This window comes from Melospiza georgiana, chromosome 19 (assembly GCF_028018845.1).
Source record: "Melospiza georgiana isolate bMelGeo1 chromosome 19, bMelGeo1.pri, whole genome shotgun sequence".
NCBI lineage: Eukaryota > Metazoa > Chordata > Aves > Passeriformes > Passerellidae > Melospiza > Melospiza georgiana.
The window spans coordinates 10,097,566-10,123,442 of NC_080448.1; the positions used below are offsets into that span (position 1 = coordinate 10,097,566).

The 25,877-nt window shown below is 45.0% G+C and overlaps 2 protein-coding genes across 4 annotated transcripts in view; one reads left to right on the forward strand and one right to left on the reverse strand.

Annotated features, from left to right (window-relative positions):
* Positions 1-4,371, reverse strand: part of NCOR1 (nuclear receptor corepressor 1) — a 53,979-nt gene extending 49,608 nt beyond the window's left edge. For 2 of the 3 annotated variants that reach the window (XM_058037315.1, XM_058037312.1), the window contains exon 1: positions 4,310-4,371. The gene's annotated coding sequence lies outside the window, so the exon portion shown is untranslated. Of the gene's footprint in view, positions 1-3,645; positions 3,736-4,309 lie in introns of those variants that run through there. The other variant, XM_058037314.1, reaches the window with a different exon arrangement.
* A 1,835-nt stretch (positions 4,372-6,206) lies between these two features.
* PIGL (phosphatidylinositol glycan anchor biosynthesis class L) overlaps positions 6,207-25,877 on the forward strand; it is a 53,584-nt gene continuing 33,913 nt past the window's right edge. The window contains exons 1-2 of the mRNA XM_058037732.1: positions 6,207-6,465; positions 9,377-9,476. Coding sequence (XP_057893715.1) covers positions 6,207-6,465; positions 9,377-9,476 — 359 coding nt within the window. The remainder of the gene's footprint in view (positions 6,466-9,376; positions 9,477-25,877) is intronic.

The following is a 25,877-nucleotide window of genomic DNA, read 5'->3' on the forward strand; positions in this document are numbered from 1 at the left end:
AATAACATTTTTTTAACTGTATCTAAGAACAATGACTTGGTCAATTCTGATACTCCACGGGAAATGCACCAGGGCCTTCTGGAAACAAAGTTTGTTGCTACTACATTTAGGATTACATATAAGATACTCTATTTCACAGGAAATGCAACAATATATAAAGATATAACTCCAGTTGGGACTGGTACAACTGCCTCCAAGCCACAGAAAAGGCAGGGAATGAAAGAGATCTTGAACTAGGAGTGGTATCAATAAATAATCCTTTAGATCTGGGGTAACAAAACCCAAACCCAACCCAGAACTTCAAGGTTCTGGATATGCTTAAGTCTGATCTTTGAGGCCATAGAGAAACATCAGCACTTATATAAATAATGGCTAAAATGGAACAATCAAGTGACATTTATTATTCCAGCTTCTGGATACAACATTCCAAGACAGCTAAACCATGAAATTACAATGATTATATGGGAGAATTCCCACTTTGCAAACAGCCCTTCTCTGCAAATCCAGCATTTCAGACAGAATTAGAACAAGAGTTGAAAAATAGGAACCTGATGAGACAAAACTCTATAGGGCATCCACAATTTTTTGACTAACACTAATTCATCATTTTGCCCCAAAATACTGTTGTTAATGAGGTGAAAAGCAGCAGATCTGAAATCATATACCTGCCTCATCTGCTGAGCAGCACTTGAACTTGTCATGAACTTGTGTGTTAACTCTGTACCACCGACAAACAGGGCAGGAATCAGTCGGGTTTGCAGCTGATTTATATTCACATTTGTTAGCTGTGCTCCCTGAAACGTGAACACATTTTAATCCCTCCAGGAGAGCATTTGCTCCTGCAGGCAGCCCCGGGCTGTGCCCAGCAGAGCTCCAGGGGAGCTCTGTGCCCCAGAGCCAGGGAATGCTCTGGGCTTGTGCAGCTCCCCCAGGAGCAGAGCTCTCTGGCATGGTGAGGGCACAAAGGAGAATCCCCCAAATGTCCTTTCCCTGCAGCACACAACAAGTAAAGCACATTTTACACTGAACATCATCCCTTCTCATTCATAGGTGTCCTTTTCCCCAACACCTTTGTGACTGTATTTTCATTTTCAGTTTGACCCAAGAGCAGTCACTCAACATGCAGAGAATTTTTAAATCCTGCCCAACAGTTTGTCCAGGTAATCTGCATGAAACATTCATTTCTACATTCTTTTACTGCTGAAAGTTATGAACAACAGGATTTTTCAGAGAGGGCTGATGCATCTTTGTACCAAGAGAGCACCTTAAATTTTGCAATAACCTTTACAATCCTAAGGAGGTGAAGTTGCTGACTTCAAAACCACATAGACCAACATCTTCCTCGAGCCTGAAGAAAAAAAGAAGATTTATCAAGACAGTCTGGGAGGGGCAACACCATGAATAGTTTGGATGTAGAGCTGGGCAAGGACATGGGAATATCTCTTAGGATAATGGGAAGAAACACAGCTCTAAGGTAAGGCTGAGCCCTGTGTCTCACACAGCTCCCTGAGCAGAGCCCCAGCAGGCCCAGGCTGGATTCAACAGGGGCTGGGAGAGAACTGAAGGAGCATGGAAAGGAAAGGAACCTCAGAGAAGGAGCATGGAAGGGAAAGGGAACTCACTGAAGAGCATGGAAGGGGAAGGAACATCTCAGAAGGAACATGGGAATGAAAGGAACCTCACAGAAATTCATTACTGGAGGGAGAATCACTGAAGAAGAGAGACACTGAAATGGAAGATATATTCAGCACTGTCCTGGCTATTTGCATGATTTAGAAGTATCACAAAGTAAATATTTACAGACAGCAGTGCTGCATAGGTCAGAATTTTTATCTGGACCAGTTGCAGGAGGGAGGGAAGGTACCATGTTCAGTTAATAGCCCAACACTGAAACACTGATTCAGATTTGACTAAAGAACATAAATGACTTGAAGAGCTCAAGCCTGGCATCCAGGAAACGTTTGCTTGCATTATGAAACCACTGTCTGGTTACAGGTCTGTTCTGGAGATTGTTCTGTGCTGCACCTGCACGAGGAACAGACCCATTCCAGCTCCACAATTGTTAAAATCTTCAATATCAGTCACTACACACACCAGAACTCCAAACAGTATTTTCAATCAGCCAAGAAAGCTTTCATTTAAATAATATTGTAGGCAAAAGGCTATATAGAGGAATAAAACATTTCACCAGAACTTTTGCAGAGAGCTTTGAAAGAGCATAAATTCCTTATTTATAAGAAATATTGTTCTCTACTACAGACAATTTTTTTTCAGTTGCTTTCATGCATTTAACAGCAGCTGAAGCAGAGGCAGCTTCCCTTCCCTGTGAGCATCTCTCATTCATGCTACAACTGAGAAATGAAACAACTCAGAAGATGCAGCCAGAGGAGCCCAGGGGCTGTGGAAAGGGCTGGAGGGAGGAATTGGGAAGGAGCTTTAGGGTCTGTCCCTACTTCTACCACAGGTTTTGAGGGAGTTTTGTAGATCCTTTTAGATCACAATGGAAAACATGTCTGCCCTGACAGAGCAACTAAAATGAGTGGTTGTAGGAGACAAAGTGTATTCAAAACAAAACAGCAGCAGCACAATGTAGCAAAATGAATATATTCTGATTCTGTGCATGTCATTTCAGTCTGGAGAGCTGCTTTTAATTGATGGCTGCAACGATTAAGAAGCTAGGGAGAAGCAGCACATGTGGAAGCAAACACTTGTAACATCCTCCCCACACGTTAAAAAGCACACATTATAACTCCTAGAAAGAAGATCCCAAAACCCTGCTCTTCCCCACACCTCAGCAACAAGTTTAGGTATTTTAGTGACCAACATCAAACAGTGTATTTCAAACAAATTACCCTGCACATGAATCACAAAAGAGCTCTCTTTCTTCAGCAGCCCATTCCATATCACAAAGAAAAGCGACGTAAAGAAAAAATTAACCACGCTTTCACAAAAAGGGTCACTGCTCCTTTCCCCTGAACTTTTGAATCCCTGAGCTAGGCACGAAGCTCTTTCATCCCCCAACACAAGACACCACATTTCAGCTAACTAGAAATCCACTTCAAATATTCCAGACTTCCTTTCCAAATGTCAAGGTTGTTTAGTTAATCAGGAATTACAACAACATTCTGCGGAGTAAAATTCCAGCGCAAAACTGCAACAGAGCTGCACAGTCCTTGTGTGCAGTGACATAACTGTGTCCACTTCTTCAGGCACTTACACTGTGCCATCCCACTTACCAACACCAGCTTTTGCTATGATTGCTCTGGATTCTACCTCTCAAATCATCCTGCCTAGGATAAAAATCCCTATCTGAGCTCAAACAGTTCATAACTATAGAAAATTAATAAAAGAATACTGCCATAAAAATCAAGTATTCAAGACTAGACACCTCCACTGTAATAAGTTGTCCCAGGTTACGCCAATATTTAGAATCATGAAAAGGTAACAGACTTGTTAAAACCACATCTATGAAACAAGAAGAAGCAGATTTTGGACAACAGATTGTTCACAATATCTACTTGCTTACTGGAGCCTGTCTGCCACTGACAGTTCATACATTCCCCTCGAATCCTAGCTAACTGCAACCAACTTGGTACACACAGCTTTTCTAAGTACAGAAAAATCAGCAAGCACGAAGTTCTTTACCATCAAGTCAGAATAATTCTAGCAAAAGCCACTTCCATTGTGCCCTGCAGCAGCCCGGAGATGACAGAAGCCGGGGATGTTTACAGGTCCCATATGAATAATTCAGCGTCAGCATCAGCAACAACTCCCCGGCACTGACAGCGATGCTCGCCCGGCACGGAGCTGCGGCCGCAGCACATCCTCAGCAACCACCGCGCTCCCGGCCGAGACTCCGAGGGGATGATTTGGAAGAACTGACCCTTCTTTTCATTTTTTTTTTTTTCCTTTTTTAACTTGCACTCCTCCTGCCCACAGCGCAAGGATGAACGCCCAGCACGGAGACGCTCTGGGATTTCTGCACAAACTTCCCGGCGAGGGCCAGCGCTCCGTGCCCCGCCATCCCCGCGCACCCTCAGCGTCAATGGGGGAGAGCCCCGCGGGCACCGGGCACCCCCCGGCCCTGATCCGCCAACCCCCCGCAGCCCCGGCGGCTGCCCCACGGGCACCCCCGGCTCCAGCGCCCTCCCCCCGGAGACCACAGGGCTCCGTCCCCGTGAGGAGGGAGGAGGACGGGATGGCCGGGCCCCCGCCTCTTCCCCCTCCTCCCCCTCCTCCTCCTCCTCCTCACAGCGGAGGCGCTCAGCCCGCTGCCCCCGCGCCGCCCCGCCGGGCTCCCCGCGCTTACCGAGGCGCGGCGCGGGGGCGGCCCGGGCGGCGGGTGCCGGCGGGTCCCGGCGGGGCTGGGCGGGCGCGGCGTCTCACCTCACCCTCAGCGCCGCCGCCGCCGCCATCTTGCCTCCCCTCCCCCGGCCCCGCGCGCTCCGCCCCCTCCCGCCAGGTCCTGCCAGATACAGAACAAGCCGCGGCACCTTTCACCGGTACCTTTCACCGGCCACGGCGGCTTTCCCCTTCCTCAGGCTGTGCCGGTGTGTGGTGAAGCACAGGCGGTAAAATGCCTAGAAAAGCCACCGGGGAGCGCGGCGGTGGGAGGGCGGGGTGCTATGTCCCTTCCAGGACCGCTGGCCGGTGCGGCGGGGAGGGGCTCCTTCCCCCTCCCGCTGAGGGCCGGGGGGGGCGCGGCCGCCATGAGGCGAATGGGGCCGGGCCCGTGAGGGGCTCCCGGGGCTCGGACCGCCAGGGAGCCGCAGCGCCCCGCTGGCCCCCGCCGGACCGGTGTAAATTGATAATAACCCATAAGGGGCCCCGGCCGCGGCCGTGCCGATGAGCGCGGCCTCAAGGGAGCATCGCCCGGAGCCCGTCCGGTCCCGCAGGGCTCTTCCCGCCCCGTCCGCGGTGCTTCCCGCGCTGTCCCTGAGCTCGGGCCCGAGCCCCGGCGACGAATGACTTCCGAAAATGTGAGAGAGGTTTAAATCTCGTTAAATGTCTGATCATTCCTCCCCCGGAATGAGGAGTGTGTAACTCGTTCCCTGCGTTCTCAGGAGTTTCAAACCTGCACGGCGTCGTACGTGCAAATGTGCAACTTAGGATGCGCTAAAATCGCAAATTAGTCTCTAATCAGGTTTACTATGGGAAAGACAGCATTAGGCAAGCTTAGATTACTTCATGGTCACAATTTCCATTAAATGGAGAAGTCGTGCCCACATTTGCAGGATGGGTGCCCACACAATTACTGGTTCAGACGAAAAAAGCTGGGGCTCACCCTGTGGCGAGCAGGATCGCTCAGCAAACACGTGTTGTACCAAGGGTTGGGTTATTACCGTGGTTAAAAGTGCCACGCTATGGTGACACGGCACATCTCCAGGCTGATGTTCACAGTCTCTAATCCCAACACAAGCCAATGACTCTTGCTTGGAATCACTTGGGAGTTAAAGGTGTCCAAATAAGAGCCAGGGGAGACCAGTCAGGCATACACCTGCTGAGGTCTGAGCTGCTCCTCAGAACTCTAATAATTTTTGTATTCACCTTTTATGCTTTAACCCACCCAGCTCCCACACTCCACCATTGCTCTGTACACTTGTCTTCCATCTTGCCTGTTAGGAAAAGCAAAGTATCCACGCCATCGTGCATCTGCCTGACTGTTTCATGTTTATTTTAATGCTTCCTGTCTCCTTCTGCTCTGTGGCTTTCTCCAGTGGCTGACTTCACTTCTAAACCATACCCAAAAGTTCCCCCCGTTTGCAGCCACACTGGGGATAGCCCACAGAACGTGTGTGAAGACAAGCTCCTCCTGCCCTGTTTTTGAGCTTCCCCTTAACCCACGTCTCTTCCACAGCAGGGATAAAAGGTACCACACGCTGAACAGCTCGACTTTTTCACTGTTAATCGCTGTGGAGGCACCGGCATGGTCAGTACGGCTTTGGCCCAGGGGCACAGCCGGTGTTCAGCGCGCACCCTCGGGCCTGGCCAGCGCAGGGTCCCGCTCCTCACGGAGCAGCAGGAGCGGGACACGTTTCCTCGGAGCGGCACGGCCCGGGCCCCGTTTCCGCGGCATCGGCCGAGCGGCCCCGCCCCGAGGCGGGGACGGGAGGGCCCTGGGGAGGGTGGGACCCTTTGGTGCGGCGGAACCTTCGCGCGGCGGCCGGCGTTTCCCGGCGGCGCGGCGTTGGCGCGGGGCGGTCGCCATGGCAGCGGGCCCGTGGTGCTGGGTGCCGCCGGCGGCGCTCTCGGTGCTGCCGCCGCCGCTGCTGCTGCTGCTGCTGCTGCTGCTCGGGGGCGCGCGCCGCCTGCGCCGGGGCCGCGCGGGGTGCCGCGGGGGCGCGCGGGGCGGGCGCGCGCTGCTGCTGACGGCGCACCCCGATGACGAGGCCATGTTCTTCGCCCCCGCCCTGCTCGGCCTGCGCAGCGCCGGGGCCGCCCCCGCCGTGCTCTGCTGCTCCGCAGGTGAGCGGCGACCACCCACGCACCCGCACCCCCATCCATCCCCGCCATCCCCCGGGGCACGGGGAGGCCGCCGCGATGGCTCCCCGCGGGTGCGGCCTTGCGCTGTGACGCTGTGGGGAAACTGAGGCACGGTGCGGCCATCGCCCGCCCTTCCTCGCCTCCCCTCTCCTCTGCAAGAGCCTGGCGTGAGGGAACGGAGGGCAACGTGCTCAAATTGAAAGCTGCCGTGCTGAGGCCCTTTTAGGCTGCGGGGCGGTGTCATTGGGCTGTCAGAGGTGCTGCTCAGTGCGGCCTTTTGGCGTCTCCCTGTGATTCTGTTGTGTTGCTCAAGACTTGTTTGGATGGTCCAGTTTTAATGTCCACTGTAACACACCTAAAGCAGCACTTGCATTGCGATCCGATCATGGAGCAATAGCCAGGAAGGGAATACGAGGCCGGGGCTGTCCATCAGTGCTGATCTGCCAGCAGCAGCGATGTGCTTTCATTTGCTGCAGACAAATGTTTGTTCTCCAGGATGTCCTGGGAGGTGCCTCAGCCTGTGGGGTCTGTGTCGGTGCTGCTTTAGCTTTCCCTCAAATCACTTTTTCCTGAGTCACTGGTGTAATTTAAGCTTGTTTGTTTATTTTTTCATGCCTGGCAGGAACATAGAAATCAGAGTATCCCTTTGTAACAGCCTCTTACATATTTTAGGACTGTTATCTGCCTCTTCTGCCTTATCTTCTCCAGACTAAACAACCTGATTACTTGCAGTCTTCCCTCATAGATCATGTTTTCTAAACCTCTAATCATTCTCACACTCTCCCTTGGACTCTTCCTTTGGTTCATGTAATTTTTGGGAGGGCAGTGATGACAAACTGGAAGCAGCACTGCAGCTGGGGCTGAGTAGAGTAGAGAGATTCTTACAGGCTCCACTGTTTGCCCAGAACAAGAACTTTCCACACCACACAACACTTTTGTGTTCTTCTCATGATCTGCTGAAGCTCCAGATTGTTCTGCAGAATTGACACCTGAGCAGTTAGTCCATTGTTCAGGGTTCTCTGCATGAGAAACAACCTGGTTTGAGTTGATCTTTCAGACCACATTGCAGTACCACAATTCTCACACTGAGAGCTGCTTAGCTTTGAGAAAGAGCCCCCTGTGCCTCTGGCAGCTCCAGCCAGTTCAGTGCCAACATTTCTGTCATTTCCAAAGCTTTCTGTCCTGGCAGACCTTCAGGTGAGAAGACAGGAACTGAACTATTGAAACCCAGTGGTTTTACTGATGGCTCTGCACCTCCCATTCAAGATTTAGTGCAGAGCTTTCATTGTCTCTGCTGAGGGACAGAGGTCTGTGCATCTCCACAGCTGTGGGGAGATTACTGAAGTGCAGCTCTGCCATTTCAGTTTTGGGGACTAATTCCCTGCTGCTGGTAGAGAACTTTCCAAAGAGTGTTGTGTTTCTGTTTATTTTGTTGAATTTTCTCTTTCCTCCTGATTCAGTGGCATGACACATTCAGGGTGTTTGCTGTTTCCTTCTAGGTACTTTCTCACTTGTAAGGAAATGTAGGGGAGAGCACCTTTGTGAGCTAGGAGATTTTTATTTTAAAAGCCTCTGATTAGTCTTGTGGGTGATTCAGATGGTTCATCCTCTCATTGTTTGAGTGATTGATGATGACAAGTGAGTTGATCAAAGGCACTGCAAATTGTTAACACTGAGACAAAATCATTACTTAAAAACCATTGTACTTGCAGTTTTCAGTTATCAATCAATTTGACTTAGAAATGAGTTAGAATTACAGCACTGGGAAAAAGAAATCAGTCTTTGACACACTGAATAATCTTAGATTGAATTAATAACTCAGTCTGAATGTGCTTTGCTCTCTGTAGTAGCTGGCTCTGTTGTGAGAGCTCCATGGATGAGGTCCAGCAGCATCAGCTATTCAGCTGGGCTTGCTCTCAGCAGCTGCCCATTCTTTCTGGTGAGCCCTGACACACTCCTGGTGTCCTGACACATTTCTGCAGCTGTGGAGCTGTTTGAGTTCAGCACAAGTCAGGGCTTTTGGGAGCAGTGGGAGTGCTGGGATAAAGCATCACCTGCATTCTGCTGTGACACTGCACTGCAGCAAAAGCTGTTTATTCCCAGCACTGTGTTGGTAATGGCCTGGTAAAAACCACTCTGAAATGAACCCTCTTGTACTCCTCAGTGATTCCAGACAGGCTGCACCCTTCAGTTCACTCTGCTGCAGCTGGAGCTGCAATCCAAGGTGCATCCCACTGTCAGTCTCCCAAAGTCATTCAGTCACAGGCTGTGGGAAGAGGATTTTTCCTTCTAGTTACTCTTTCCCTCTTTGAAAATTGTACAAAGCTTGCTAGAGATGGCTCAGATTGCAACACTGCTCCAGAGAAATGCTAGATTTAGATGACTCACACCCACAACAATAAAAAGTTCTGGTGTAATTCAAGACAGCTGACTACAGACTTGAATCACACATTAATACTCAACTGTATTCTTTTCATTTTATTACTTCAAAGTTAAAATTGAGTTGCAAGTATTGCCCTGCATAGAGCAACGTTCTGGAAGGGGCATCACAGCTCTGGCAGGGACTTTGCATGGCTGATGCCAAGAAAAAATAAGGGAATGTCAGGGCAAGATGAGAAGAAAATAATTCAGTGAAGAGGGAGCCAATGTTTTAAGATGATGAATCCCATTTCCCTGTTAGTTGTTGATCTCTGTTACAACTTTTCCCAGCTGCCTTTATCTTGATTAGGTTTTCTCTCTTCTTTTGCCTCTCTAAGTTTTTGCAGTCTTGCCATATCAGTTCTGCCTTAATTTCCTCTGTGAATGGCACAAGGAAGAAGATTCTGAGCTGTTTGGACCCCTTGATCTGAACCTGAAGTGAGTTAGCTGGTGTTGCTGTGTTTGCTGATTTCAGGAAATTATTACAACCAAGGAGAGATTCGTAAGAAAGAGCTGGAACAGAGCTGTTGTGTGCTGGGGATTCCTCCTTCTGATGTCACAGTCATTGATCACAGGTAACTGGGTTTCCTTTCCAGTAGAATTCCAGTTTTAAAGGGGGTTGAACTTCACTTTAACATTCAGGAGAGCTGACTGTGTTGTTCTAAAAAGCTTTGAGGAATCTCAAGAAAGACAATATTAGATATTTGTGTTAATTCTTCTCATAAATCTAATTAATGCAGAAGACAATTCTTTTGCATGATGGGGATCACAGTTCCTGGGTGAAGCTCTGTTCATACAGCATTTGGAATAATGATAACCACACTTGCTGGCATCTGGCACCCTGTCTGGGCAGCATGATCACATTTTGTTGTGTAACAACTGCAGACAGACAGAAATTCTCTGGATTGCCTGGGGCAGGTTTGTCTGTAGGTGGTCTTTTCAAGGTTAGTGTGGAATTCTATTATATTTACAATCTGCTTTAGTCCTAGCTAAAGACAGAAGTGAAGTGCAGAACTAAAGACAGTCCACAGTAATATGACTGTGAGATTCTTCAAAATTAAGCCATGCAAGATGTGTTTTCCTAAGGTGTGGTGTTGTTTCAGCTGTGTGTAGCTGCAGAGGGTGGCAAAGCTGACACTTCTTTGTGCAGGAACTCTCCTCTGGGAGGGTGATTTAACACTTTGAATCAGTGAAACTTGGAACTAATGTTGTAAAAGCTTCTCAGATTGCCCAATCACTGTCTGTGTTTAAGATCTGAATGAGACACTGATTGCTAGGAAACATGATACAAGTGGTTGTTTCACTTGTAAACAGCTATCACACAGCCCATAAAGAATATTTCTGTTTATGAAGAAATAATAACAACATATTGATTTAAAGCCACTCCAACTAGAACAGTCAGAGTTGGAAAAAACTCTGGCTCCAGGCAGGCCCTTTTCCCATGACCATATTTTCCCTTGAGCTAAGGCAGCAGAAACCACAGTCCAGAATATGAATCTTTTTGAGTTCTTTGCTTTTTTTAGCTTTAGGTTTCTCTCCAAGTTTTCAGCTTTCTGAGGAAAACAGCATAAAAGTTGTTTTTCCTTTGGAATGGAAAGAGATGTTTCCATTCACTTCTCATGAGCTGGCTCTGGGTAACTGCAAGTTCTGTACTACAAGCATATGACAATGCCCAAAACATTCTGGGGAGGAATAAGGAAAAAGCTGCTCAGCTTTGCTAAGCATAAAGTCTGCTCAATGAACCATCTTTGCCATTAAAGCCCTGAAGCCACTTGGCCTTTCATCCTCTGAAGCAATGTGAGCTTGGCTGGTGAGTGATGCAAGTTCTGATGCTGCTCAGTGACCCCCCACACACAGCCCAGGAAGCTGCTTGTTGTAAGTCAGTCCTTGGAAGGTGAGGCCTTTTCAGAGAAATCTCCTGGCTGATGCCTCTTTCTTACTTTATTTATTTATTATTATTGCACACATTTCTGTCCTGATCTGTGCTCCCCCTGTGAAGGCAGTGCCTGAGATGACAGAGCCATCCCGTTGCCCAGAGCTGAGCTGGAATGTTCATCATTTCTCCAAGAAACAGGTTTGGATTTGAGGTCTTTACCTCTGAGTTAGATTGCTGTGAGATAACCATCAAACCCTTCAACTTTGTTGTACACTCAGGGAGTAAATGAAGTGAAGTTCTTGATGAATTTTGCTCCCAGCTTGTTTACACAGCGAAGTTAAATGTGTTTACAGTGCATTATTTACTGTGCCATCACTCACCATGTGGATGCTCTTTATGAAAAACATCTGTGGGTCAGGTGTTAGCAAACTGGTAGAGGATCAGGATTAATCTCTAGACCACACTGAATTTCTAGTGTAGCTGATTTTCAGATACTGTTTTCCAGTGGCTTAGACAAACACTAGGACACAGGGTTCTTGAAACTTTCTCCAAGTTCTGGGATTCACTAAGGTCAGTAGTTTTCCTGTGTGTCTTGAGACTTATGTAATCTGCAGATTATACAAAAATATTTGCTGGTATGGCATTGTGTGGAACTTGCTAAAGTAATTAATTATTTACCACTAGATTTCAGTGTAAATTCATGCCTGCAGAATACAGCTCAGAGGCTGTTCCTCCTTAGCATTTTAACATCAGGGCCCTTTGGCTCTTTTGTTCCTTGCTGAACTGTTCAGAAGATGATTTGCCATCAATGTAAAGGAGGAGCACATTGCTCTGGGAAAGCTGCTGGCCTGCTGCCCATCTCCCATTGCTTACACAAACACTGCATGCTTTACATTAGCCAAGCTGCAGCTTTGTGTTTTGGTAAGGAAAGCCCAAAGGATTGCAAGGTCTGGATCTGCTCCAGCCATTGTAGTGTGCAGCTGAGTCATGCTGCTTCCTCTTTCTTTGTGTGATCTACAAGTGAGTGAGTAGAATTTGCAAGATGTAAAAGGGGAAATAGATTTTCAAAGCCAGGTGATTGACTTGCTCTGTCATCTCTCTGGGCAGGCAGGTATAAAACCAACATGACTTTTGGGACTGTGTGTGAACTTGTGAAGAGAAAGCTTCAGTCAGCCTATGATGAAATCTGTGCTAAGCACCAAATCCTTCCTAAGCAGTGCCTTGCCTTAAACAATGCCTGTCTCAATGATATCCAGGAATCCCAGCAGGACCAGCTCTGTCTCTATCACACAACTGCTCTGCCTGGATCCTTCAGGAGCTCTGTTTGATGTTGCCATTGTGTTTGGTATCTCACTTAAAGACAACTCAAATCTGCACAAGTATGGCCCCAAACTGTACCCACATGTCAGCCCCAGAGAGCTGAGATCACCACACATTTCCTGCAGAAAAGTTCTTTTTTCTCTGTGGGACATGTCCAGGAGTGGGAAGGGCAGGGATGTCTGGGCATGCACACATGTTCCAGACTAATTTAGATTTCAGCTCTGGACTCTTCCAGCTTATGACTAGTACAGGTCAGGCACCAGATTTGCAGAGGTGTTCCCTGAGCTGCCATGTCATTATCACAGCTCCCACACTACACCAACCAGCTGCATTTAGGGGACAAAAATTTCACAATCCACTTTTGTTGCCATTCCCACACAAGGCTTAACACTTCGGGCAGCCAAGCTCAGAACCTGGGCTTGTCTTGTTCAAAGTTGATTTCTGGACTGTCACAATTATTCCTGCTGCTAGGTAAGGGAGGAGTAGCAAGAGAGGGAGTTCTGAAACTCATGTAAGATAAAAGTCACTTCATTAATTATATAAATGTGAGTGTAAACTCTGTGCTTTTGGTATATTTTTATCATCCTATGTGCTTCAACAGCAGATTTTCCTGTGAGTTAAGCTCCCATTTACAGTGGGCACATCTGCCAATGCTCTGGCTGTCTATTAGTCTGAAACATTGCACAGAAAGAGGAGATGATTTCTGATCTGCCTTCTCTTTCTGAAGAGAAGCAGATAAAAGGAAGCCCAAATTATTCCTTTTTCTAATGTGTGTTTTGGGCTCATGGAAAGATAAATATCAGATGTTTTACTGTGGATTCTGAAGCTTTTGTGCACAGTTGTTCTGGACAGAAAGTAAAACTGACTATTAGCATCTTTAATATGACAGAAAATATTTGGCCCAAGTTTGCACTGCAAAGAAAATAATAGCTGGGATCTGTGTAAACTGGAAAATTTTCCATTCACAGTCAGACGCTTACGGCAAACAATGTTACATCTCTGTCCAAGTTTCCATGGAAATTGCACTCCCTTTGCTTTTTATTATTATTATTGCACTGAAGTCCAAAAGGGCTCTGATCAGACACTGCTCAGCAGAGAGGACATCTGCCCATGCACTATCACTGGCTATTTTTATGAGGCTGCAGAGAGGCTCAAAATCTTTTATTTTTTTCATTTTTTTATGTAATAATTCTGTGCTGTTGGACTCATTTTTTCCTCCTATAAGATAAATAGGCTTTATTGCACTTCCTCATATTTGACTTCTAACAAACTTCCTTCCATGACCTCTCCATGACAGAGAAATGAGTCTGTAAGGTCATGGGAAAAATATATCCTTAAGTAAATAGTGTGTGTGCCTGGTTGTGGTGATCACAGAGATACAAAAACACTCAGGCCCTTCAGAGAACAAAATAAATCACTGGAAATCTGAGCCATTTTTAAAATCAGAATTTAGAAGCACAATCATTAAGTCCATCCCATTGATCCAGTTTGGATTTGCTGTCCTTGGGTTTATTGATGGGGGGTACTGAGGGCACAGAACTGTGATATTCTAAAAAATGTGTTCATCTTCCTTATTATGTGTTTCTATCACAAAGGTGATATTATTCCCTAATATTTCTTCTTTCCTGTTCTATTGTTTCATATTTTGGGATCAGTAGGTAATAGTTTTAATTGTGCTGGAGTAATTGTGGTAATGAGTTACATTTTGTCTTCCTAAGTTCCCCGTGGTATCGTAATTTGACATTTTATTTTATTGCTAATTCTAAAAAGCTGATCTGTATGCTGATTAAAATTGCTGCCATTCTTTATTCTGGAAGAGCTGCATATTTCAGGAGTGAGTGATGGGATTTTCTTAATCTTCCTTATCCCAGCAATGCTGTAAAGGCCTTTTTTTTTTTTTTTTTTTTTTTTTGTTCAGAATTTTCTGTAATTAAGAACGACATCTGTGGGACCAGAAATCTGACATGTAAATTGATCACATGCTCAGTGTGTATTGCAGGGAAATCAGCCTACATCTCTTGAATCAGCCAAACACACTCCAAATCATCCTCAACACTAACAAGCTTCATCATGACAAGAGGGCACTTTGTCAGTCAGGTGGGGATCTTGGTATTTATCAATCTGTAGCCAAATTTCATTTCTGTTTGGTGTAATTCTGGAAATGTAAATAGTTTTCTTTCTGAGAAGACAATAAAAGATTTGGCCACCTATTTATATTTACATTTCTAAATTGATAATTTTTTCAAAGTGCTTTCCTACGTGGCAATTCCTGCTGGCATTTTAGGACCTCAGAACACTTTATAAAAAGGATTATATCAAAGTCTGCCTTCAGGCATCTGCTTTTATAAGTGTTGCTCTATGCAATAATTTAAGAGGAAATTCTTCTGGGGGTTGAGCTGTCTCACAGCCCTCCAGGAAAGCTGCTTTCTGAAGCAAAGCTTTGTATTGCACTAAGTGAGGTTTAGCTATTTTGTCCTGAGTTAGATATTTTTGTCAGTAAGGAAATCTGCCACTTTTTTCCCCCTGGGCCTGCATGAACCAGGTCCTTCCTCAGCTTTCCAGCAAAAGGAACTTCCTTGCTGTCCACCAAGGGAGAGATGGACAAAGGAAAAAGGCCCTGGCTTCCCTCAGCAATGGCACCTTTGGAAACACTGAAGATTCTCCCTCAGATGCCAACAGGGACCTGTCCCAGCCCATCACTGAAACCACAGCAGGGATTAAATGAGGGGAACAGCCCGGCCAAAGAGGCTCAGAATAAATGCAGGGGGAAATGAAGGAGTACAGCTAAAGGACAATGTGGTTTATGGAAATCAAATCAAAATACTCTGCACTGAAATTTATACTTTTAGTTCTCGAGATGATTTTAGCAGAATAAAAACTATGAAATACTGATCTCAAAACATGAAAGATGAGAAGAGGGATCCCAGCCATCCCCTGAAGCTGGTGAAAGTTTGATTTGACTGAAAAACCATCAGCATTGCTAAGTTTATGGTAAGTGAAGAAATAAAGCTGTGCATAATGGCTGCATTTCAGGAGTCTGGGGCTGAAGACAGGGACATGCAGAGAACAGGAAAATCCATTACAAGGGTTTTTTTTCTTTTGTTCATGCTTAGTTCATTCAGAGCTGCCTTTTACTATTCTTTCATGAATGATTTTTAAATGTCCTCCACATACATTAAAGACAGGCATCACCTTCAGAGCAAAGAGAGCTCCAAGGAGCCATCCTGGATTTGCAGATGGTTCTTGTCCCAGCTCTGCTGTCTCCTGGGAACACAGATTTCCTGGCTGGGAGCCATTCTGTCACTAGAATACTTGTGTCCAAGCAGAAGGAAGTGTCTTTGAGTTTGCTGATTTCCTGTTAAAACATTTTGAGTGGACTTTCTTCATGCTTGCAGGAAGCTATAGAAAGATACAGCCTTTAGATTAAAGCTATTTTAAACAGTTATACCCAGGAGTCCCCTTTTAAGCACAGCAAACTACAACAACCTCTTTATTTTGCTGGTTACATGTAGAACAATTCAGTGTATTTTGCCAACACTGACCCTGAGGAACTAATGGAGAATGACAGGCACTTTTCCTTTTGCTTCTGAAGGTTCCCTGCTTTGATACCCAGCAACATCTCTGTTAGTCCCTCATTTGAACCTGCAGCTGTTAATTAAAGGCAGACACAGGTCTTTTTTCAGAGAAATGCTTAACTCTTACCCCTAAAGAGTAACAATTATATCAAATAATCACAGCAATTTAAAAAGGAGGAACAAACAGAAAAAAATCTAGCGGGGATTCTGCTTAAGCTTTTGAATCTCTGCATTCCTCCAAGCTTACTCAGGGAAAATATATTCCTGTTTCTGCTGGGAATGCTCTTAAAAGCCTTCTCACAATAATGGATCAGACACTAACACCTTGATCACAAGAACTGTGTGGTTTCTTTGTGGATTCTCATCATCTTATTTTAATTGTAGAAAATGTCAGTACCTCAGTTAAAGTAAATCTGTGAGACCTGAGACTGTGACATGCTTTGGAAACATAATTCTTTGCATCTGCAATGGACTTGCATTTTCTGCAGGTAATTACTGTATTGGAAAGCAGAGGAAGGGATTTGCAATCTCTCTTGGGCAAACTCCTCCTTGGGATCCAGTCTAAAGAATTTCAGTTCCATCACTTCCAGTGAGAGTTGGCCATTGACTTCAGCACACCCAGGAATTGTCATTGAAAAAAGTCAGCAAGAGAAGACAAAGTCTTATTTTAAAAAAATGTTGGTATGGGGAAAGTTGGAAAGGGAACTGTACAATGGGTGTTGTGCAAAATGTGTTTTCTCTTAATGACCTTCCAGTTCAGATTGGCTCTGTTTACATACAAATCAAAAACTGGTTTGTCTCCCTGCCAGCACAGCAAAGCTCAGTCTGGGCTCTGAGTTTCCAGCTGTGTCTTTGCCTCTGACATCCTCCCAGTAATAAAAGTTGTGTGGCTGGGATTTGGCTGGAATTGCAGATGATGTGTGAGCCAGAATTGAGTTCAGCCTTCTCTTCCTCTGCGAGACAATAGAAGTTAAAGCTTGTTTGTGTCAATAAAAAAAGCATGTACAACTCCTAAGCCCTCAGGGAGCAGATATGATGAATAAGATGTTCTTTTTCCATCATCATGTTTCTAACCCTGACCAATGTTAGTAGCAAGTCTGTGAGAACTCAGGCTTTTGTCTTCCTCATTTCCATGGTGGAGCAGAAGCTTTTGTGGAGTTCACCTGAGAAGATGCAGCATCCAGAGAGCAGATATAGTTACAACAACCTTTCAGTGTTCCGTAATCCAGGTTTTCTGTTCTTCACTTCAAACTCCCTGGAGGGCACAGTGTATTAAGTGCTGTCTTTACTCTGTAAGCCTTAACAGCTTCCCTGCAGAGAGTGACAAAGTGGCAGAGACAGGAACCTCTCCTCAGGTGAAGTGGCATTGCTGACATGCCTTGTAGTTGTCACTTTCCTGTTTCCTTCTGTTTTCAAACCTGTTGTAGGAAACTCTGGAGTCATTCCAGGTCCTGGGTTCTGTCTGGATGCGGGCAAAGCTCTCTCAGTTCATCCAGGAGCAGCAAGTGATTGAATTTTTCAGTGCAGGGTCTTTCTTACAGCAACTGAAAGCTCTGGCTGCAGTCAGCAATTCCACTTGCAGGTTGCACATTGGTCACCTCGTTGTAAAACACCCATTTGTAAAGCTCTATAGCAGTTGTTAATCTCCACTCTTGTGTTAATTAAACCCTCTTTGACACATGACTGAGAACTCCTGCAGTTGACAGTGTCAGTGGGAGCCAGCAAAGGTGCTCTCAGCACTCTGGAATCTCCCCAGCTGCTCCCACCTGACTGCAGAGGGTTCTGCTCTGCAGCAAGATCCAGAGCTGCCTTTGGAAGCATCCTACAGCCAAAGAATTCCCATTTGTACGTCCTTGGCTGAGTTTGTTGGGATATGCCCTGTTATTTTTGCATTCTGTGTGCATTGTGCAGCTCCCCCAGGCATCCCTTCAAATGAAGCATTGCATCACTGAGGAAGTGAAGCCACGACAAGGGAGCACTTTCCCCAGACACTTGGAGCAGACACAATCAGCTCTCATCTTCCAGAAAAGGACTTGCAAGTTGACATTGCAAAATTTGGGAAGAACAATGGTCCTTTCTTGAGTGGTTTGATGCAGTTTTTAAAAAAACAGAGCTGTTGGTTTATTGCCACATGAACATAATGAACAAAGGTTTTATATCTGGGTAGAAGAAGTGTTACAAACAAAGCCGTTGGAGCACAGAGCTTCAAAATCCTTTGTAAGGAAGAGAATAAGTTCTCTGCTGAAGTCTGCTTAGGTCTCTGACCTTCTCTGGGTCTTATTTCATCCTGCAATAATCCTCCCAGTTTGCAGAGCTGTGGGCATGGAACAGTTGCTATTTCCATGCTATTCTCATGGTGTGAGATGCTGAGGATCATTTAGTAGAGTTTTCCTTGCTAGTCAAAGGGTTAATTTCGAGATCTGATTTAGGTTTGGCACAGGAGGAGGGGAGACAGAGGATTTTGTTCTGCAGGAAACTAGGTCAGCAGGTTTTTATTATCGTGCTCCACAGCCAATGTGGTTTGCATTTAGGAGTGAACTGGGCTGATGTCAGGGATGGTCGTGGATGGTTTTCCCCTTCCCAGGACTCAGCTTCAGCCACTGCTCACTGCACTGCAGCTTTCCCAAATGGAATAAAAGGGAATACTCAGATGAGGAAGCTCAGGCCTTTGTGAGTTTGTCAGTTATCCTTTCAGAGCTGTCTGTCAGGAGTGCTCAGGAGCACAGGATGAGGTCCAAGATGTTTTGGAGAGGAAGAACAATAGCACTGGAATATTTTCAGTCACTGAAGGGCATTGGAATCACAGAGGTCTCCATTGCTTGCACACCCCATGGACTGCTGATTGTTCTTAGAGCCTGTGGCACTGTTTGGTTTTTGTTTGGATCTGGTCAGATTCTGGTCTTGGTCCTGACAGAGTAAATTTGGAGTAATTCCCTTTCTTTCTGTGCAGATCCTGCTGTGTGTGGCTGAGATCACTGTGTGGCCCTGCAGATAACCCTTAGGTGGGGAGTTTTCCATTGTAGCTTTTGGATCATCATGACTGATGAAAGATTTGAATAATGTGGAATCTGTCACATCTCCCAGCTTTCTTGGCTGTATCTCCTGTTGTGTATTCTCTTCCCAAGTAACTGAGAATACCTGTCTGTCCTTTACCTCTGCCTGTTGAAGACCAAATTGTGGCAGATATCTCCTATATTGGACAATTCAGGCTGCCTTGCTTTGCAGATTGTTTTCACTTTACTGAATGGTGAGAATCCAAGTAGTTACAACTTCAAAAAATATTCCACATTGTTTTTGTTGTAAAGATCAGATGAGGGTGGTGGAGCTTAAAAAGATTTAAGGTAGATCTTAAAAAGACATTCCCAAAAAGATTGGTAATGCTTTGGAAAATTTCTGAGTAATAGGATTTAAGGCTAAGCATCTATTTCCAGTTTTATGCTCTTGTTGTTTTGCAGACTTTCATGTGAGTTAATGGCTTTTCAGCATAATAAAACCATCTAATTCTGTCCTGTTCTACTCTTTATTCATTTCTGGCATCAAGAAACCCAGACATTTTTGCAAACCAAGTTTGGCTTTTAAGGCTGAACAAGGAAAATACAGGCAATACTGAGAAGAGCAGACAGCAGTAGGTTTGCCAGCAGTTCCTGGAAATAATGGAGTTTCACAACCATTGCCTGCAGATTGGACATTTAAGGAGGAAAAAAATCCTTGTGGCTTGCATGGGTAGAATAATGAGAATGCAAAGTCTGTTGAGAAAGTTTATTATGGTAAAAATTCAGATGCCATTTTTGGGTTTAAACCAAAGAGCAGCATATCAAATGCCTCAGAATGATGACAGCATAGAAATAACACAGGTCAGAAAATTGCATATGGTCTCTCCTGGATTGCAATTCATGCTGTGGTGGGCTATGCATTTTTATTGTCCAATTTTGAATCTTTATGAAGCAGTTTCAGCTGCAAGAAATGTGCTCACAGAATCATCTTTAAAATGTGAACATGTTAAAGAGGGATGAAGGAAGGAGGAGTTTCTGCAATACCCTTGTGCTCTTCCCCTGCTGTGACTGAGAGCCAAGAAAACACCAGCGTGTGTCAGAGTGAGAGGCAGTGACAGCACTTGTAGCAGGCAGACACGTCCACACAATAAACAGCAGAGCTGAGGCAGCATTCTCAAAATTGCCTCCTGCATAATGAAACAGAGGAGTTGTGGCAGAATCTCCACAGCTTCATTCAGAGCTGGCAAATTATTTCATTCAAATTTGCAGCAGCTCGGGAAATGTCATTGTGCTGCTGGAAGACTTGGGTTGTGTTTCCTATTCCTAAATTGAACGAAGTTCAATTGAGCTCTCAGCTCAAGAAATGAGAGATGAAAAGCCTCTCTCTCCCCTGCAGTGGCTCTCCAGAATGTATATTATATTTCTTGAGGCTGTCAGCCATGTGAAGCCTTCAGGATGTGACTCATAGGATAAATAAGTTTGGTCATTCTTGCTGTGAATAGAAAAAGGTAAAATCTTGTATTTTTATAAAAGCTTTTTCTTCCCTACATGAATTCAGAAAACATCCCAAGTCGTTAACATGCTGGAGCTGTCACTGAAAATCCAGTAGCTTCAGGGTTGAGCAGAGCTGTTAATAGAGCTCAGTGATGCCATGTGTGTGAAACGTGTGCTGCTGAACATTTGTGCTCTTTCAAATGGATGAACTCGAGTTCCCAGCCTGCAGACGAGGGTGGTGATGCAGAGGAGCAGCTCCTGTGTGTCAGCAGGGGAGCAGATGCTGCCAGGAGAGCGGGGGATCAGCAGATGCCCAGTGATGCTGTGGAGGGAAGGAGCAGTTTGTGCTGTTTGGGAGCCCTGCTGCAGGGAGGATGCAGCCTGCACATTTAAGTAGGTTATGATGTTCTCCCCTATGGCTGGGCTGGAGGCACAGCCAGTTAACTGCAGAGTGTCACTTTGTGGTGCAAACGTCAAAAAATCATCTTTCAGAGAGCAATGGCTTCAAATGGGTGCATTCCTTTTTTGTTTTTAAATGTAACCCTATCTTTACCAATTAAAGTAACTATTCAATGGTTAGAATATGATCTCTGAGCTATGAGCACAGATCTTGTTTATCCCTTTTGTGGGATAAAATATATTTAGCCTTGCTGGATTTGTAGTTACTATTCCTTCTGTGTGTTTTACGTGGCAGTTAACCCTCTCCTTTGGTGGCTGTTTGTAGCTGGGAGCAGGGTGACAAGAATGGTGCTCTTTGTTCTGCAGGAGCAGGGAGCTGTGCCATACAGGTATCCTGTATCTGTGTCCCAAACTCAGGTAACCTTCTCCTGGGGCATTCCCAGTACCAGGAGAGAGGGAACAGGAGTATTCTTTAACATGGCTGCTCACTGCCAGTCTTTTCAGAGAATGGAATCAGCTGATTAATTTTATTGACAACTTATTGCAAGCAAAAGGTGCCAGGCTGGGTGCTCTGGTGACTGGGAAAGGCTCCTCACAGTAACCCTCACACCAGTATGTGTTTGTGCTCTTCATCATTACTGCAAGTTGATTGCTTGTATCTGCAAGAGGATTACTGCCCACTGCAATACAACTTCTGGCCTCTTTCCTTGGATGCCAACAAGAAGATTAATTAGAACTGGGCTAAAAATCTATTAGTATTTAAGGGAGGAATATTTTGCCTGTGCTGCCTCATCTCTTATTCCACCCCAATCCATTACATGTTGTGCTCAGGATCCTCATGCAATTCTGCTGTTCCATGCCCTCTGTACCTGCAGGCAGGAGAGGAAGGACTTTCTGTCTCCATCCTCAAACTCCTTGTTCCAGGAGAATGTGTGAGCCCTGGCAGGAGCAGTCTGGAGCCAGCACAGGATGCTGGACACAGGACACCCTCACCACCCCTCCCTGTGGGGCCAGCACCCAGCTCACAGGTGCTCTCTGCTCCCACAGCAGCTCTAAGACTGAACTCATTTCCATCCAGGCTTGGCAGTTGGACTTTCCCAGTGATCTGCATAAACCAGAAGTGTCTTGGGAGGTTTCCCAGTTGCACCATGCTGCTTTTGGTGTTTACAGCTACAGTAACCAACTTCTGACATTTATCCCCAGCTGGTGCTCTGCTTGCTGAGCTGGTGCCTGTTTGCACATGGGGCCTCCTGATAAGGCAGGCATTTGACCTTTCTATTCTTAACCCATTAACATTTAGAAGAGTTGCTCCCCTCACCTCTGGGGCTGTGTTCCTCCCCCCAACCCCCCTGTTCCTGCCAGATAAGATTACTCCTGGGTTATGTATTGATCTAAAAGCAGAGTGCCAAATGCAGCCCACACCAGTTCAAGGGCAAACACTGAACTCACTGAGTCCCCATGCTCAGCTCACTGTGGGAAAGAGGTGACCAGAGGCTCTTTTTGCTCTCTCAGCAGAACCTGGGGACAAGCACAGGGCTCTCAGTTCTGTTCTGTGACCAGCCCAGTTTGCTGAGGCTGCACCTTGGTGCTCTTCCCTCTTCTCCATCTGCCTGTGGACAGAGGAATGGGTTGGAGGGGTCCTTCACACAATCATTATTATTTTACAGGATTATCACACACTCATTTGCTGGAGGCAGAGTATTCAGGCATCTGAGTGTGCAAATAACAGCCAGTCCTTTGTTTGGGGCCAAGCCCAGCCCAAGGAGTGCTGCCCTGTGTCCCCTCACCTGTGCATTTGTTTTCCCCAGTTTTTGAATATCAGACAGGAGTAAGGAGCTGTTATTGCATCTTCAGGTGTTGTTTGAGATTCTCTTGTTCTGGTTCAATATCTTGGTGTAAAATACTTGGAAAACTGCCACGAGAATGATGAAAGAAGTGGAAACCAGGCCCAATAATGGATGTTTAAAATGCTTGAGCTGTTTGCTTTATCCATGAGCTGACTTGATGGTCGTGCAGGAGGAGCAACAGCAGGAAGAGATTTGGTGGGTGGGGTCTGTTGAGCTTTTCCACACATTTTGTATGAGAATAATGACCATAGTGGTCCTGCTGGCTTTAAAAACCTATGGCACTGATAATAACTACAGTCAGTCACAAAAATTAATTAGCTGACAAGCCTGATTATGCCCTGTAAAACCAAAAGCCACTGGAGCAGCATGGATCAAAATTTATTGCAATTATTAATATTTTATTATGTTAAATTAAATGGTTTAAAATAAAACATTGTGATTTAATGTGCATTTATGACCATCTGTTCTAAGAACTGAGATTCATGTATTCTTAACATGAGAACTTACATGAAATTTAAGAGGCAGGCACTGTGCTTTTTCCTGCCACTGTTTAAGAGAAAGTAAAAGCACAGAATGGATGGAGCCCTCTCTCTTAGCTCTAGACTATTTCAGAGTGAGAGACTCCTTTTGAGTTGTCTTATCAGACACTCAGTAATTCAGAGTTGAGAAGCTCATTCAAAACTGAAGGAGGAAATCCTTTTTCATCTTGTGGTCTGTGAATAAAAATAGATGTGAAAGTCTGTTCTAATTTTTTAGATGCCTCAACAGCATGTGTGATCCAAAACCAACTGCTTTATCTCCTTAACTACAGTTAATATTATCTTTGTTTACTGCATGTGTTAGTTTTTAATACTGTGTTTTGATAAGCTTTTCCATTATTTCTAAAAATTCTGATATAATTTACCCAGTTGTTTGGAAACAATTACAAAATACTGTTATGATTTGGAGCTCCAGCTTCCATCTCAACTCAAAATTGCACAAACCATGACTAAAAGTTAATTTAGTGAGGAGAAATGCATCACTCCATCCCTATTAATACAACAAACTGGAGAAATTAAATTTTATCCTTAGAGAGAGAGTTGTTTTAGAAAGAACTAAATCACTTTTTTAGTGAGTGGGTTGACACCCACCTGTCCTGGGCTGCAGGAAGAGGTGGGCAGGAATTTTGCTGGCTTGGTTTGAATTTTCTGTGTGGCACTGTCACTGTTGTGGTGTCACCAACACCCCCTGGCCCTTGGAGCAGCTGAACTGGCAGGGACAGGGCCCAAGGTTGGGAATGCTCCTGCCAATTCTTTGAGTCCTGTTTTACAGGCCTGTTTTCTTTTTCTTTTTTTTTTTTTTTTTCCATTTCAAATGTTCCATGAAGTAAATTTTATATCAGTGACTCAGAGCAAAATAAAAGTTCAGATTTTTATGATAAAATATTTGATGTCTGGGCAAGCCTTCAACTGAAAATAATTTTTTGGCTTATCCAGCATACTGTACTTGCTGAGATGGGAGTGTGTGAGCCTCTAGTTATGATTAAAACACCAAAAGCATGAATGTAGGTAGCAATAAAGTATTATGTAGGAGAAGATTGATCATTTTGTGACTTTGTTTAAAGAAATCCCAGATGTGGGAGCAGATACCTACCGAATCAATCATTTTCTAAGCCACAGATGACCAGAAAATTAATTAAAAAGAAAGAAGAGGTATTAGAAAAATAAACCTGCAGAATTTAATGTTTAAACACTGTTGCCCAAGGTCTTAGGGTGATCTGCATGAACAGTAATTGTAATTTATTTGGGGATGTTTAACCCTCAAGATGTGCATTCAGGAGATTGTTCAGTGTTTCAGGGACTGCTCCAGTTTGCTCCTGCTGCAGAGTTTGTGTCAGGAAAAAGAATTTCTGCCTTTGACTGCAGCTCTGCCAGGGTTTTCCTGAGGGTATGGGGTGGGTGAGGGTGTGGGGAGGATGAAGATGTGGGGAGGATGAAGGTGTGGGGAGGATGAGGATGTGGGATGGATGAAGATGTGGGATGGGTGAGGACGGGAGCTGCTCAGTGCTGATGCAGCAAGACTGCTTTTCTCACAAGAGCCAATAATGCCATTAGAGTGCAGATCTCTGCACCTCCCTTCTTTGTGAGCTTTATACGTATTCTGTGTGGTCTCGTGTGTCTGAAACATGCTCAGAAAATGGTCATTTTTATGTTGTGTTAGCAACAGGTGACCAGAGAAGTGGAATTCTTCACAATACTCAGACTTGCAGAACAGCACCAGGGTCAAGGTATTTCCTAAGAGCTCAATAGAATCTCCTTTAGTAATACCTAATAAACTTCCCTGGCTTCCTGGCCTCTTTCCAGTCCTTGTCCTTAGCCCTAATCCGTGTCAGAAGTTGTGTTTCCATTTTGACTCAGGGATTGCCCAGCAGGACATTTGTCTCAGCACACAGGGACAGCTGTGTTGACAGTCTCAGTGGCCTCGGGGCATTACAGGCTCTCTGTAATCAGATGAGACCTGAGCATGCTTCAGTGCCTTCCAGTGAACTGAAACAACCTTGCTCTGCTTGGGATGATGAAGGAAGTGACCACATTTAGGGGTTTGGCTGTTGTTTTGTTAGACCTTCTAAAGGATACATAAACTGCAAAAGCAAGTGAAGGTCCAGGAGTCAGTGAACTGCAGCAGTTCATCAGGCAGCATGAGAAAAAGATGGTTAATGTTGGAGAAATACATACAAGAAATGCAGAGGATTCAAAGTTAACTTGTAAAATTATGTTGAGTAATTTTTTATATAATATATGTCCCCTAGATCCCTATCCAGTGTTAGCCATTATACATAGCAATTTTCCAAACTGTTTCTTTTTCTTCCCTTGTACCGTGTGGCAGAGATAAATATGCAACTCTTTCTATTTGAGGAATCCTAGGAGTTATTGGCAACAACAGCAGGTAAAAGACAGAAATGGCATTTTTCAACTGCTGGCACACCATTTAACATGCACTTTGCATAGCATAACAATGACCAAATAAATCCCTGTTGAACACTGGCCAAGAAAATCCATCAGCATGTTTTATTCATGTGGTGTGACAGTGCAGTTAAGTCTGTATTGATTCTGTTTATTTCAATTTAGAGAACATCTCCACTGAGCATTCCATGTAATTATTATACAGACAAGGAGCAACATCTAGAGCTGACAGCCAAGCATAGAAATACAAATCTTTTGCAAAACATTCTGTCATGCTGCTTCTGCAAGGAGAACAGGTCAGACTTAAACAGAAGCAGATTCTGCTGTCAAGATTTTTGCTGAAATTGCCTTTCCTCCAGCTCTGTTATGATTATATCAGGGCACCATTTGTTTTAGTCTCCCAGATGATCTCCACAGCTGCATTACTGTGCAGAGAGAGAGAAAAACAGGGCTTAAACACGCTGAGTGGGTAAAACATGCACTTTACGTTGTAACTAACAGTAAAATCCTCTATATTGACACAGTGTAAA